Consider the following 16,722-nt stretch of genomic DNA (forward strand, 5'->3'; position numbering starts at 1 on the left):
GAACATCGGGTCGTATAAAGCTGCTGCGAGGGTCAGGATTTCTGTTCCTCTAAACTTGTGTGGTCAACTGTGATGTTAGTCGTTTGGTATGAAGTTACTACTGTGTGTTTGGTAGGCAGCCAGAGGGAGACACCCCACTGTCTGAAAAAGTGCAGCAATAATGGAGTTCTCTGGGTACACAGTCTTCTCAGTTGTGCAGTACACTTTACAGGAAGTACACCTACAATAGTGTGTGTGTTAAATTAGTGGTTAGCTTACCTGCATGCTAATTTAAAGGAGACATCATGGGCCTGTTTCAGTGCTTAGGAAAGGTGCAGAAACAAGACGACAAGCTTTTTAAACGTCTTTCCACGATCCTAACTATTCAGTAACTTTCACTAAGAGGTAAACTTAAGTATCCATCATAATGCTTTAGTTGTTTTAGTGGATATAAGTGAATGCAGAATTAAGAGAGATGCTACCTTTCCCATCTCCTTTGTTCTTCTACTCTCCTAAACCTCTGACAGACCAGGCTGAGTGATTAAGACACTTTCTGCAACAGAAAAGTAGCAATATCCTCTTAAAGGCCCCCCAGTGACACGCCCAGTGACACGCTCAGCATCGCTTCGTCTGTTGATGGAGGCTATAAGAAGCAGTGGAGCCGTCATGAGTCATAGGCGACTTTGTTTAATAAGCACAAGTTTGCATATTCAAAAGTGTGTGTACACATGAAAGACAGTTGCAGGTATCTTTAGTGCAGATCGTTCACTTTGCATTGGCAGGGACGCTGCTATGAATGTGGCAAATGCAAATGAGCTGTGTCATATTAGGAGACAGAAACTTTTCAGGAGCATCAAACAGGTGCACTGAACTGTTTTTGTTTGACATCTTTTATAATATATTTTTTATGACTTTGATGAAAATGCAAGAAGTAAAAAGAGTTTGTTTTGACCTTTTTATGCCTTTATTGAGAGAGCAGCAGGGTGCCGAGGGTAGGAGTCAGACCCGAGGCCTCCAAATCGAGGACTCACGCCTCTGTATATGGGACACACGACTCAACCCCTGAGCCAAACCAACGCCCCGAGACAACAGTTTTGTTGTCTGTAATATTTTGATCAACTTTGCTGCAACAATTGTCAAGTCTCGGCCTGTGCACTAGTTTGTTTGTGTCCTTTCTATTTTGAAAGCACTCACTTCTCCTCTCGTCTCAGATCCTGTCCTTGTGTCTCCTGCCTCTGTGATTACCTGACCCTTCCCCGAGTGTTTCCACCTGTGTCTCGTTAGCCCTGCCCTCCTAGCTGTGTCCCAGTCCAGGGGCTGCAGCCTTTGAAGGAGGCGGTCCACGGAGGATGCTCCATTCATAGCCTGCGTAGACGTTAAAGCCAAACTGAAATGAGACGGTCTGGTCTACCCTTGTGTCACCAAACCCTTTGTCTGCCTGGTCTGACTGCCTACCTGTGTGCCAAACCTTTGCCGGTTTAAAAGACTGACTTTTTGAACTTTTACTTCTGAGTCGTGCATCTGAGTCCTTGACAATCTAATCTAATCGAGTGATTGTCGTATTTTTTTCTTGAAAATTCAATCAATTGATTCTTTTTAATGTCAAGAAAATCCTGAAATATGCTCTGAAGTTGATGCCATCAAATTGACCTTCAAAACCTAAAAATATTCAGTTTGCAGCAACGATGAAGAGAAAGAAAAAGAGCAGATCTGTGACACTGAGAAGTTACAATCTAACATGTTTGATCATTTATGCATCATGAATGAATGAAGAAATATTATTGCTCATTAATTAATGCTGCTTCATCTCTCACAGAGACATAAGTCACTGATGCTCATTAATATGAAACCTTTATAAAAAACACAACACAGCCGACCAGGTGAGTCTCACAACTCAGCAAAAGGATTTCACATCGAGCGCGCTGCAGATGTTTCCTGTGTTTCAGACATTTCCACACTTTATGAAACTTTACATGTTCTAACACTGACGGTGCAATATTTCTGCAGTTGCTGTTAAAGAAATGACCACAACAGGAAATGAAAGAAGGTGTGGGCCAGGAGATGTCACTCAAACTGTAACTGTGAGACACTTACTCAGAAAAAAACATCCATAAAATGTCTGTCAAATATTAAAGTGTTATTAATGTTCTATCCATTATGTCCTGCATGAACAGTGAAGATAAGACGAAACATATCAGAGCTGCTCAGGTTTCTCTGGATGGTTTAGGTGCAGTTAAGAATAAAATGCTTCTCCTTCTGTTGCCATGCATTTCAGTTGTTTGAATGATAAACAGCGCAGCACCTCCTCCCTGCTGGAGCTGTTAAATCAGGCCAAACTGCAGAGGAGTGAAATAAAAGCTGCAGTAAAACCAGGGGAAATTTGGCACACGCGGATTCACCAAACCCCTCAGCTGGCCTCGCCGAGCTCCAGCCGTGAGACCTGAATGTGGAGTATTGTTGTTTTATTGTACACTAATTACTCTGGTTCCTGTGTGTGTGTTCATGTGTGTGTGTGTACGGATGTGTACAGAGGAAAGTGTTGGTATTGCACTGTAACTATGTATATGTGTGGTTGTCAACATCGGCTGCAAGGTGTATCCTTCGCAGTGTTTCTCCCTGTCTCTGCACTTTGCATCATCTTTACAGTCATCTGTGTGTCTAATAAAGTTATTACTGATGGCTATTTTTACATTAGTGCAACAACTGTTGGTGAGGATTGCGCCAATAGGTTTGACACTGACTCGATTAGCTGGATTAGGGTGTAAGTGACGGTCGGACCAGGCCATGACCAATCTACTGATGCATGTACATTGCATTTTAATTCTTTAAAGAAGGAATTTTATTTTGTTTCTGCACTTACAAAGTGTGAAATCTTTTGCAGATCGTTTCCTGTGTTGCTACAACAAAATAACAACAATTCGTTAATATACATCTTTGTATTTCTGTTGCCTTAGAATGATCCTACACACTTTAAAAACATTTTAAATACATACAACTTATTATCATTGACTCCAAATTTCCAGGTATCACACTGGGACTGAAAATCTCTGATAGTTAAATTAATTTGTTCAGGTGTTCTCAGAGGATGCATCTTAGTGTTTCCAGAGACCTCCTGACCTTTCCCAAATAAGTTAAGATGTGCAATTAAATGTTCTTTATTTTTGGAAATGATCTTTAAGCTGCTTTACCTTCATTTAAAAGCAAGTTGAAGCGAGTCAGGAGACTTGGAGAAGAGAGAGGAGAGCGTCAGATCCAGGCCGCTGTGTGACAGAATGAACCTTTATGGTGTGTTCTCTAACAGGTGAGCCCTGTGAAACCCTGTCTCTGGAAACTTCTGTTTATTTACCACTGATTAGTTTTGCCCAATAATGTCACGGAGAACCTGTAATTGCTGCGAGGACTTTGCTGAATGTCAAAGCTTTCCCAGTCACAGAGAGCTGGTCGGGTTGGTCGGTTCAGAGTAAAGGGTCAGTGGAGACACTGGTTCGGGACAGACGCATGAATAGTAAAGTAAACACATCCTGTCTCGTGTCCAACCAAGACCTCAAACTTTTCCACAGATCTAACCAGGCACTTTAATTTTCCCAAGCAATACATTTAAAGGAATCCAATTATGGCAATTAGGAAAACAAATCAAAGATGATGCCAGTGAACTTTTTTAGATGGATTCTGAACAAAATGAATATCATCAAAGTTTCCTTCTTAAGTTGGTAAAAGTCTCTTTGAATCTTTTTTCCCTCTGTCTTCCAAAAACAGTTTAATCGCTGGTTTGTATGCTGTTTATTTGCAAGAGGTGGAAGGTAACTAAAAGTGTCTGTACTTCAGTACAAATGAGAGGTACCTGAACTTCAATATTTCAGTTTTTTGCAACTTAATCCGTCTCAGTTGTAAACTTTCCTCCGGTGCTTTTGTTTGACAGCTTTAGTTACTTTTAAGATGACTGTTTTTCATACTCTTTCTTTCCATTAAAAACAAATATCTCTCAGATTGGTGATTTGAGGATTAAGTGTTCCTTTGTGAATCAACAAAAATGTCCTCTTTCTTAACTTAGTCAACTATTTCAACCCCGTGGACAAGCTGGAAATACTTTGTCACAAGGCTGGCAGTAGGGCTGTTTTTTCTGAGCTCATGAAAAGCAGACTTACAGCACAAACATATCAAGAATCTCACAAAATATGATGTCAATAGATTAAACTACCCATTGGTTAATTGACTCATTTTTTGGGATATTTTGCAACATTTTCAACCTTCTCTCTCTAAATCTGGATTTGTTATTTACAGCGTGAAAAAAGGCGGTAGTTGACGTTGTCGTGCGACATGTCTCTCTGTAAAAACTGCAAAATCTGTTGTTGTTCTCACCGCAGATTGTGTCCTGGAAAACTACAGGTTTGTACTAAAAACTACAAACGCTACAAACTGTGAATGTGGCATCCAAAAATATGTGTGTGAAGGATGTTATGGATGAGGATACATTTGGCTGACTCAGATATTCAGTCATGTTTGTTTGGGCCAGAGTATCCGGTTTAAAAAATGCAGCCCAACGAGTCATAGGCTGCAGCTGCTCTCACCCAATGCATCCTGGTACATGTAGGCACTGCTGACACAGCTAGACGCTTATCTTTCTTTGTCAATATTCACTTAACATTCACTTAAAAGTGGCAAAAGTGAATTGAGTATGGCGTTCTGTAAGAGCAGACTCGGCTGTGCAGAGCTGCAGCGCTTGTTCTCACACTGAGTGGCCTATGAAATATGAAGTGTTGTGTTTGACTGTCAGCCGTGTTTACATTGTTGGTTTCCTAGCCTACAGAGGAAACAGAAAGTGAGTCACACATGTATGCTGACAGGCCGGAGGAGTTGTGTAAAGTCTTGGTAATTCAGGTGCGAGAGTAGTGAGCTCGTAGCTGTGGGGGAAAGTGCAAGAGCAGGAAAAGATGAACAGAACCAAAACAGACAGTGATTGCATATTTGTGAGGTCATTAGAAAGTAAAAAAACCAGTGTTACAAAAAGCAGCTCGCCCACACGTCTTAAACTTCACCTGTCCGGTTGCTGAGTCATTACTGTGCTACAAAGTCAATATTGGATGTCAAGCATTTTTTAGATACACATCATGTCACTGATATCTAGATCAGGATCACACACATTAAAAACATATTTTCATACTGAATCAGTAACATTTGTAAAATGAGTATCCTTTGTGAAACCAAAGCAATTTGTTTCAGGTTCCACAGGATTGTCAAGGATTGTGGTTTAAGTCCTGCTGCTCACACCACAAAACCTCAGAGATACTTTGCTTTTACTCAAAAGAGTTTTACTTCCTAAAATGTGCAAAGAATAAAGAAAAGAAAAGAAAAACAACATAAAAGAATGCAAAGATGGAATGAAAACAAACATGAAGCAGGCTCACTAAAAACACATTTATACTGCCACCTGCTGGACAAGTCATAGACACACAAACTTAGCATGCATTTACTATAGGCTACTCTTGTAGGTCCTGCGGGCCCTCAAAAGGATAGAGAAATAGATGAAGTAAAGTGGAATCTATGATCAGAATAAAAGATCCAAGAGTAAAAGTATCTATCTATTTGGAACTCGAGCGAAAGCTAATTTATTTATAATCAGTCAACATCAAATAATTTGTCAACTATGTTTTCATGCAAGATATGCAGCAGGCATGCAGCAAGCTTTTCGTCCTAATAAACAAGTATCTTATAGTTTTGAATTGTTGGTCGTATAAAGCAATCAACTTGAATTTTTCACCTTGGCTTCTGGGAAGTTGTAATGACACTTTTCTCTATCTATTTGGCATTTTTAAATTCAAAACAAAATATCAATAAATAATAATTTATCGACCCCTACTACGAATTGTTACATAAAATAAATTTGTTTCACGTATATAATTCACTAAATATAAAATAAATAGTAATAATAATGATAATAACAATAATAATCAGGCAACATCTGCACAAAATTACACGTATAACGTAAGAGACAACACCAAGCGAAGGCCCCTTCTCCCTCTGACGTCATATTCAGTCGCGGGGCTGCGGTGATTTCTCAGGTCAGCTCGGAGGGTTTTTGGAGGACAGTTAATCATGGCCCTGAGGGTGATCCGGATGATCATCCCAACGGGAGCAAATGTTTTTAAAGCGGGGAACATTACACAAAAGGTAAGACGGAAATAACACAGAAAAGCACGTTCTGCGAAACCTTTCAGGTTTACAAGGGCAAGCTAAGTTTGCTAGGTAGCTAACTAGCCGCTAGCATCACAGTCGGTCGCTAACCAGCTACCTGCTGGTTGTTTATGGTGTTGTTGACAGTTTACAGTCAAGTGAGTGGTCTAAGCAAGCTGTCAGTGCATTAAAATGTATGTTCAATATCTTATCAACGCACGCATGACGTCCTTAGGCAAGTTAATCGAGAATCAACCTTTAGCTTTGCCGTTTGGTTAAGCTAGCCTGTCTTATGATGTAGACCTATATTGTTTATCATTATTATTCAACAGCTTCCCAAACTGATGCAACCAGGACAACAGAAAAGCTGAATCACTATCTCACTAATGCAGTTTTCAATACAAACTCAATGTATAACCTTTAGTCATTACACTGCCGTATTTTTTTTTTTACCTTAGAGTGCAAAACTGGAATTGAACTTAATTACAAACTGATTGTACTATGGCTGACTGTTGGCAAGAAGGTGCAGAGATTGCAATTCAATATATATAGCAAAAAATGGAACATTTTCCTACTGCTCAAGAAACAAAATCTTTGCTTGTTAACTAAAGATCAAAAATAAACTACAGTATCTCACACCTCCTTCAGTTTCATCTTCTCATTAGCATCAATCATTTATTGGACCTAATCCTGTTGCCTGGGGCCCACATTGAATTGATCTTGTTCTGATCTGTGTTAAACCCATGTGAACAATTAAAGACGGTGTTTTGTTTGTTCGTCATACAGGCATGCATTCACACAACTTCAGTGAGAAACCTTCGGTATGGCTGGTGGTCGTTTGTGCTGGGCGAGAGGACGACACCACGGCTGTCACAGTACAGCAAAATCATCACTGTGGACGGAAACTTGGCCTCTGGAAAAGGAGCACTGGCCCAGAAGCTGGCTGACAAGCTGGGTAACGACATTATTAATGGCATAATATTGACATTTTGGAAAATATAATTGCTTGTTGTCTAGTGGGAGTTAAATAATTTGCTTACAGTTTACATGTCAATGCAACCTTCTTCTTTTCATTTGGAATACTATCTCTAAATAATGACTCATAATTCTGTATCTACAGGGATGCTCTACATGCCCGAGGCTGACACTTTCTACTTGGACAGAATGAACGAGGAGAAGGAGCCGCTTCCTGTCGACTTCAACGGGATGTGCAGCCTGGAGAAGTTCTACACGGACCCCAAAGCTGCAGATGGAAACAGCTACAGGCTCCAGTTGTGGATGTACACCATGAGGCTGCTGCAGTACGCCGACGCCATCGAACACATGCTCACCACAGGTACCAACGACTCACAGTTGCACTGAAGTTTCCTGCTTGATCTTACTTATCTTACTGAGTACTGGATGCCTGTATCAAAGCATTTATAACTCATCTACATCCTCACCTTCTCTGTTTAAGGCCAAGGAGTGGTCCTGGAGCGCTCTCCCTTCAGTGACATGGTCTTCCTGGAGGCCATGTTCAAAGAGGGATACATCAGGAAGGAGTGTGAGTATAGAGAGCCACTGCAGAGAGGCGTTTCATTTGTCTTGATTTAATCCTCCAATAAAATATCAAAGCACATACCAACAACCAGAATGAAAAGTCCTTTCTGTTGGCTCAAATAGAAAATAAAACGCTCCACACTTTACACATTAAAAGTAATGTTGCGTGACTGACAGGTGTGGCGCACTACAACGAGATCAAAGGCATTAGCATCTGTGAGTTCCTGCCTCCTCACCTCGCCATCTACGTCGACCTGCCAGCCGAGGAGGTGCAGAAGAAGCTGAAACAGAGCGGAAAGGTGAGACCCACTCTCTGAAACCACACCTCTGTTGGATACTGTAGTTGTGTCTCACCGAATAACTTTGAATAGACGGCATATTCCTTTATTTTCTGCATAAATAGCTGAACAGAAAAAAACACTTCTGGATACTAAAATGTGAATAAAAAAAGGCTAGAATAAATGTGGATGTTTGAATCAGGCTCCTTAAGCTTCCATGTAACATTTTATTAAAACGATTCTCTTTATTCTCAGCCCTATCTTCAGAATGTGTCCCTGTCGTATCTGAAGAGCATTGAGGATGGCTACAAGAAGTCTTTCTTGCCTGGAATCAGGTGAGTAGTTGCACCCTTGAAAAAAAAAAGACCCCCCCCCCCTTCAAGTCTAATGGGAATCACACATCGTTCTCATTAAGAAATGCTAGTTTTTGCTTATTTCTCTTGCTAAATCTTGTTTTTGTTCTTTTCCTTCAGTGAATCATCAGAGCTGCTTGCTTACGATGCAGCCCAAGCCTTAGATATCGACAGGGTAAGAGGCCGTTAGCTGTATGTGTAATGTTGTGGACTTTATTGTAACACCTGAGATCTCACCAGGGGTCAAAGAATGAGAGATCTAGATTCACAGTCTGTGTAGACAGCGTAATCCTTGCGTGTTATCCACAGGTGGCCGAGGACATCGAGTACTTGAAGTTTGAAAAAGGAGCGTGGCAGGAGCAGGATGACGTCACCTACCATCACATGAGGATGCTGTGAGTTCTTGATTGGTGTTCGTTTTCACATTGACACGTCCAAATGTAACCTACAGGTGAAGTGAGAGTCACACCATTTCACCACCTCAGCCTCCCTCCGCTCGTTATCCTCATTTTAGATCAATCCGCAAAGTACCTGCAGGGAAGTGAAAAGGAACACTTGTAACTGCCTTTTATATTCTAAGCTCCACTTATAATTCAGCTTCTAGCATGCAGACTTAAACACTCGTCTACATCTCTTCTGTTTTTTCCCTCACAGCGTGGAAGACAAACAGATGGTGGCCACGCTGACCCACATACCAAAATTTCTGCCGGAGATCACCATCGGGGCCCACGACTTCGACGAGAAATACTTCGCCTATAGATCGGTACGTAAGAACTTATTTTAACATAATATGAAGTAAGAAGACGGATGTGTGTTTTCCAGTTGCAAACACGTCACAGATACCTGCTGCTTTAAATGAATAATATATCCTATAAATAATAAATCCTGAATGACTGAAGTGCATTAAAATGGTTTAATATATATTTATAACAAGAGAAAAGCTCTGTCACAAAAACATAACCTGCTTTTCAGCTTTATTCCAGTATTTTTCCTCATACTTGGGTTTTGTGTTACGTCTTAAAGCTGCTTATATAGTAACTTATATTTTGTATAGTCATGTACCTTTTGTTCTTGAATCATTGTGCATCATTAAAGTCTAAAACAGTGCACGTATAGAAATACACACCTGCATGTATACATTGTTACTCAAACAGAAGCGTCTCCAGCTGTACAGCCGCGTGCACTTAAAAAAGACAAACAGAAAGCAAACAGCCCCGAGTGTTCGGCTCTCCGTCTTCTCTTTGATTCAGTCAGACTTCTGAAGGTGTAAGTGCTGCTTTCAGCATATTTGTTCTGCACTGTGCGTGTGTAAAATTGTCGCTGCTCCGTTGCAATTTAGTTCCGTCTGCTCTTTTCTGTGTGAGAAAGTCGTGGAGTTGATGTTGTTCGTGTTTCATCTCTATTACAAAGTGACTGGCCGCCTGCTCCCTCCTGCACGGGAGAAATGGGAGCTGCGGTGATGGAGAGGATCCTTAGGGCCCCCTTCTGCACCCTCTCCAGCAATACAGTCTGGCTTTTATTGCACCCCAGCAGAAAGACATCGCCATACTCCAGACTTATAGCGCCGTGCACGTCTGTGGAGATGAATGTTAAGTACGGCAAAGAACACAGTTTTCAGAGAGCAGCAGCACATTAGAGGAGCGTTCATGTGAGAAATGCTGAAATCCACCAAGTGTTTGTTTATTTTGGGAGCAGTAAGTCAGGCAAACACGGATATTATTTTTAAGGTTAATGTTGCTGCTCTTCATCTTTAAGCTTTTGGTGTTGATGCAGCCGGGTTGCACTGTGTTTGTAAGGCTCGTACATTATAAAAACAAACCATTAAAATGTACACACGATGCCTGTGATGCGATACACGTCCCTGCAACAGCTTAAATGCTGTTGTGCTGATGGACAGCTGGGGGCAGCAACGTGCAAAGAAACAGCTATGTGACCAAAAAACAAGCAGCAAAAAGGAATTTAAAAAAAATAAAAATATTATTTTAAGGCAGAAACATCAGATCCTGAAACATCCCTTTGTAGACGCTGGTGTCTCTCGGCCTGTAACACTAATAAGCCGTGTTGTGTCCAGTGAAGATGAAGGAGGATGATGTTGGCCTTTTCCTTTCATGTTTTGTTATTATTTGAAGATGTTATCGTCTTTATTGAAACCTTAACAATCACACAGAGGAGCCGTGCCTCTCTAAATCCTCACCGCTGTCTTTATATTGAGTTCTTTTATGTCTCTACCCTTTCCCACGTCGAGCCCGTGCTGCTCTGTCAGCGTGAGGGAACTCATTTCCTTCGGATTTAATATTGAACGACTTTTGCTTACAAGAAGGCAACGCTGTGGAGTATTTCTCAAGGCTTTTTTCTGCCGTCAGTCTTGCATGGTAAACATTTGGGTGTGACCTTTTCTGTTTATTGACTGGAGACTTTTTTTTGTCTCCCGTGCTGCAAAACTGTGGCTGCGTTATGCTACAGGAGGCTGTGACCTGACATTTAGTTGTGAGCCGGATCTCAGTGGAGGGAATGAGCGCTGAGGCACGTGCTGGAGTGATCGCCATCGTGCACAGTAAAGTCATGGAAGGACGTTTGCAGGGCTGATATTGTTTCAGCTCTTAATATATATTTTAATGTGTGGGACCAAAAGGTGAAGATGCAGCTGAACTGAAGATATTATTTTTCACACAGTAAGGATTATTTGTTTTATCGTCTGATGAATAAAGTGGACAAATGAAAATCCTTCCTACATAACATTTAAATCTTTAGATTCAATGTTAAAGGTGACTCTGAAATGTAGCTCTGCAGGCAGCCGTGCATCTATATCCCTTTTTACGTTGTGATTCTGCCTCAGCGCCGTAACGAAGCTCCACCGTTACGCCACCTTGGACCACGCAACGCCGGCGTGAAGTTACACACCCCAGTGTGTGTTATTAGATAGCGTTCCGCTGTTGCAGAAGCGAAAGTTGTGCAATGTGTAAACAAACCGCGCGTTCTTCAAACACACACACACACACACACGCACACACACACACACACACACACACACACACACACACACACACACACACTACTCTGTTCTGTCCCGCTGTCTCTGCCGTGTACGCTGATGCTGTTTCGCCTGTTACTGCCTTCGATGCTCAGAGATGGAACGACTTCGTCCCACCACTCTGCCTCCGTGCCTTTTACATTACAGGCGAGGCGTAACAGTCCCGCCTTGAACTGCAGGGTTACGACTCAGTATGGAAAAGTATGGAATTTGATTGTAGTTATTTTAAGGTCTGGATAAGTCTGGAATAAATTAAAGAGCGTTTCCGGACTATTAGCCTTATTCTGTTGTAGAAAACAAAATTCAGAATTTCTAAATCTAAACTGATTGTTCTGTGTGGGAGAGCCGAGCCAGAGCAGCTTGATGTCTAAAGCAAGGCACTCCTGAGCGCTGTACTGAACAGGAGCTATGGGGAACTGTAAGGTTTCCGGATGCTGGCCTGAAAATCCCAAATATAAAGTTTAAAGATGGTTTAAAGATTCCAACTTGTCTGGGTTTGGTGCTCATTGATTTGTATGAGCTACAGTTACAATCTTCTGCCAATTATCTGGCAACATAATAGCATACGTATTCAGACTGTAACATACATGTTAAGGGTTTGCTTTCATTTACAGAAATACCTAGTTGTTTGCACGTCAATGTCAAATATGGTCTGAAAAATCTTCCGAGAAGTCTGGAAGTTTGATCTGGGAAAGTGTGGAAGTTTGAAATGTAAAATGTGTGGGAACCCTGCGACTGTAAAAGGAGCTTTTTATTAGTTCCTCTGAACAGATTCAGGATCAGTTTGGTTATTGGCAAATCTTCTGCACTGATGTGATGCTCAGAAACAAGGATAATCAATAATTCGTTGCTGCTTTAAGAGAGCAGCCCTCAGAGCAAAGTTGTGCTTTAACGCTACCGGAGACATTTTTCTGGCTGCCTCCACTTCTGTCTTAGTGTCGCAAAGAAGGATTGATTACCTGTCATTCATTCTGAGACTGTATAATAACAAAGGGATGTTACTTGCAGAGCAGCAGAATAAAACACTTTCTGTCTGGAAGGGCTGTGAGCATAGCTGCGGCTAACATTAGCTTAGCTTCTTTCTGAGTGCTCTGCTTGTTTATAGGTAAGGATCCCTTCAGTGTTTATTGTTCAGGAGGTGTTAGATGGAAGTCTCCTCCTGTCCAAGACAAACTGACGTTGTTTAACACATTGTTAAAGACATTAAAACACAGAATAAAGCGGCTTCATGGTAAAATGAGTGTTTTCCTGCTTCTCTTTGGAAAACACGTGTGACAAACATTTGTTCTTTCCAGGTATGACTGGCCGACTATATCAAAAACAAAAGTTCTCATTCATCTGTTCATGTTTTACAACCAAAACCAGGAAAGGAAACATGAAGAGGAGCTTCTGTATTTTTACTTTTTCTGTTGGAACAAGTTTCAACAAGCCGAGGCTGTTTTTGTCAGAGGTATCTGTCACTCTGCTGTTTTTAATCTTCAGTCTTCTCTTGTAATTGAATTGTCTTTCAGCTCCCTGGGAAGCGGTACTCCCCGGGTTATAACGAGGACGTTGGAGACAAATACATCTGGCTGAAGTGAGTCCACAGGTCTGTCCTGTCACCACAGGCTGCTCCGCTCCTCGTCCTGTATGGACCCAGTCGTCTCTGTTGTACATCCTAAACTATATGTATGTATTAATAAAAGAATAAATTTTGAATCTATGAAACGTCCCGACTTCTGTTCTGACTCTTTGAGACGGTGAAAGATTCTGGTTTCATACATGAGATCACTCTGACATAATGAGACAGTTTGAACACTCAGCTCTTTTAAAGTTTGACTGTGTGAGTACTTCTGCTCGTTATGAAATGTTTGATCATTTGATCCTCAAATTTAAAGTTTTAATTGGAGTTCTTTTTTGTGTGAGTCGACATTTTATTCCGAGAAGTCGTCGTTCAGAAGTTTTATTTTATGGATTACATGAACTGATCTTCTTTAGAGCCTTTCAAGTCCTCCAAGAGTTTTAACCTACATGCAGTTATTCACATTAACTCAGTCTGGGTTAATCTGCCATCCTGGCGAAGGACCGGTGGAGACGGGAACAAGCCGTAGATCTTCTGATTAACGGACACCCTGCTCCTTCACCTCGTCCACAGCTGCCCAAGCGACATACGTTTGCTGACACCTTCATTTCCGGTCACTGCCTTCCCTGTCAGTTGTCCGGTCACCAACCAAAGCCATCTTATCACTCCCATCAATCCGAGCCTCTCTTTCAAAGCTCGACAACGTCTCGGTTCTTATTCGGTCTGGACTGTCTTTCAGAAGTACCTGAGGGGTTAGAGTTCCTCTCTTTGAGAGACGTCTAACTTCAGTTCCTGTTTGCTGAGCTCTGCTTCTAATCAAGAATTGATCGACAGCACAGATACGAGGATAAACTGGGCTCAGCAGCAGAATGTGCTGCAGAGATTTGGGGAAAATGTCCAATAACTTGCTTCCTTCTAAGGTATCTAAGCGAGGATCTCTCTCAGTGAAGCCTTCATGTTGTTGCTTCGCTTCCTCTTCACCACAAATGTTTTCTGCAACACACCCAACACCTTTAAATTAAAGGCCTTTGAAGAGCTGGAGAAACTACATAACTTTGGGAGCAAATATGAGACATGTCGAGGAACTAGAATGCAACACTTCAGAGGAATTATAAAGCATCTGCCATCGTTTGAGCTCTCCGGGGTGAACTAACCTGTAAACTCAGATGTATGATGCTTCAGCTGGATGTGGCCTGAATAGCCACATGATAGTTGATGACTCTGACCTGGAAGGCTCCTCAGGGTGTCAGAAGCCCTCAGCACAAGCAGAGACACAAAAAGAGAGTGAAAGGATTTGGAGTTTAGTTTTCTTTGTGCTGTCGTCGAAGCATGTTAGATATTTTACTATAACCATGGTAACATGATGATGAAAGCCTCGTAGTGTGTTCCTGTTGTTTGACGGCCTAAATGCAGGCTGTGGGACGGCTGTGTGCAACATCTCTCCTTTAACACTCATTACATCTCGATTTATATAGTGTCAAGTTATCCCGGGACACTTTACAGATAGTTGTCAGGAGTTTGTCCAGCATCTCGAGCATCTTTAAAGGCCAGAGATGGATGGTCCTGATGCTGCAGCCTTTAAGGTAAGGTAACTGCTAAACTGTAATGTGCTACATGCTATATACTTTATACTACATACTACATACTATATGCTACATGCTATATGCTACGTACTATATACTACATACTATATGCTACATGCTATATACTACAAACTATATGCTACATACTACATACTATATACTATATACTACATACTACCTACTATATACTACATACTATATGCTACATGCTATATGCTACGTACTATATACTACATACTATATGCTACATGCTATATACTACAAACTATATGCTACATACTACATACTATATACTCCATATAATATATGCTACATACTATATACTACATACTATATGCTACATGCTATATACTACAAACTATATGCTACATACTACATACTATATACTCCATATAATATATACTACCTACTATATACTACATACTATATACTACATACTATATGCTACATACTATATACTACATACTATATGCTACATCCTATATACTAAATGCTATATGCTACATACTATATACTACCTACTATATACTACATACTATATGCTACATACTATATACTACCTACTATATACTACATACTATATGCTACATACTACATACTATATACTATATACTACATACTATATGCTACATACTATATACTACCTACTATATACTACATACTATATGCTACATACTACATACTATATGCTACGTACTATATACTACCTACTATATACTACATACTATATGCTACATGCTATATACTACATACTATATGCTACATGCTATATGCTACGTACTATATACTACCTACTATATACTACATACTATATGCTACATGCTATATACTACATACTATATGCTACATGCTATATACTACATACTATATACTACATACTATATGCTACATGCTATATACTACATACTATATGCTACATGCTATATACTACATACTATATACTACATACTATATGCTACATGCTATATACTACATACTATATGCTACATCCTATATGCTACATGCTATATACTACCTACTATATGCTACATACTATATGCTACATGCTATATACTACATACTATATACTACATGCTATATACTACATACTATATACTACATACTATATACTATATGCTACATACTATATACTACATACTATATGCTACATGCTATATGCTACATACTAAATACGACATGCTATATGCTACGTACTACATACTACATACTATATGCTATATACTACATGCTATATGCTACGTACTACATGCTATATGCTACATGCTATAAACTGCATACTGTGTTCGGCTGTAGTATGGAGGAGCTTTTCAAATTCGTTTTGCAGTATGCGACGCCAGGCGGAAGTAAACAATAACCTCCGCTTCTTTAGCTATAGCGCCCCCTTCTGCTGGAATGCTGCTGCTGTCCGTCATTTCGACTGGCGCTGTGACGTTCCAGCGCTTTGCATTGTGGGATACAGTAGGCGAGGTAGACTGGTCCGATGCATACTGGAGATTTTCTCCAAATCAATACGACATCCGGGTATTTTTGGCGTACTGCACATTTAGCTTTTGTTTGCATACAACAGACTATATTTAGGCCCCATCAGGACGTACTGCTCGTATAGTATGGCATTTCAAACACAGCATTGGTGCATTTGGACCCGCTGAGATGCTAAGGTTCTTATTGCATATGCTATGCTATGCTACACCAAACAATGAGTTAATATGCACTTTAACTAACACTGTGAAGAAGGCTTCAAACAACACCACAAGAAGAAGCAGCGACAAACTGAAGGTATGCACGTAAAGAACACCTCGTAGTGTTTCATTCACCACCGTGGCTGTCGGTACCAGGCCAGTTAGTCACTACAGTCGTTCTTTGTTTTGCTGGACAGATTATAACGGGGCTCCACAGTTGTAGGTTCCTGGTTTGAATCCTGGATGTAGTGGGCCTTTCTGTGTGGAGTCTGCATGTTCTCCCCCGTGCATGCGTGGCTTCCCTCCGGGGATTTTTATAACGTGTAAATTTAAGTGGTTATTTGCAGAACAAAAGGCGGATATCTTGAGACGTCAGCAGAGAACGTCTTGTTCTCTCCAGGTCATCGGATATTTATGAAGAAATGGAAAAATAGCGTCTTATTCATGTGATCACACGACTTCAACCTTTCAGATCTTTGTGAAGACTAACAGCCTGTCCCTGACCTTAATTGAAGTGCAGCCTGATGCCTTGATTAATGAGTACACCT

General features: G+C 40.8%; 1 protein-coding gene across 1 annotated transcript; it reads left to right on the forward strand.

The window, feature by feature from the left end:
* Positions 1-6,008: 6,008 nt before the first annotated feature.
* Positions 6,009-13,056, forward strand: ndufa10 (NADH:ubiquinone oxidoreductase subunit A10). Its single transcript, XM_069663068.1, has 10 exons — positions 6,009-6,147; positions 6,937-7,105; positions 7,271-7,486; positions 7,607-7,693; positions 7,867-7,988; positions 8,223-8,302; positions 8,441-8,495; positions 8,630-8,715; positions 8,975-9,083; positions 12,863-13,056. The coding sequence occupies exons 1-10, from the start codon at positions 6,073-6,075 to the stop codon at positions 12,929-12,931; spliced, it is 1,068 nt and encodes a 355-aa protein (XP_069519169.1). The 5' UTR covers positions 6,009-6,072; the 3' UTR covers positions 12,932-13,056.
* The last annotated feature ends 3,666 nt before the right edge of the window (positions 13,057-16,722 follow it).

Source organism: Semicossyphus pulcher, unplaced genomic scaffold (genome assembly GCF_022749685.1).
Source record: "Semicossyphus pulcher isolate SPU_LCO1_2020_fin unplaced genomic scaffold, fSemPul1.0.p SCAF_15, whole genome shotgun sequence".
In the NCBI taxonomy this organism is placed as follows: domain Eukaryota; kingdom Metazoa; phylum Chordata; class Actinopteri; order Labriformes; family Labridae; genus Semicossyphus; species Semicossyphus pulcher.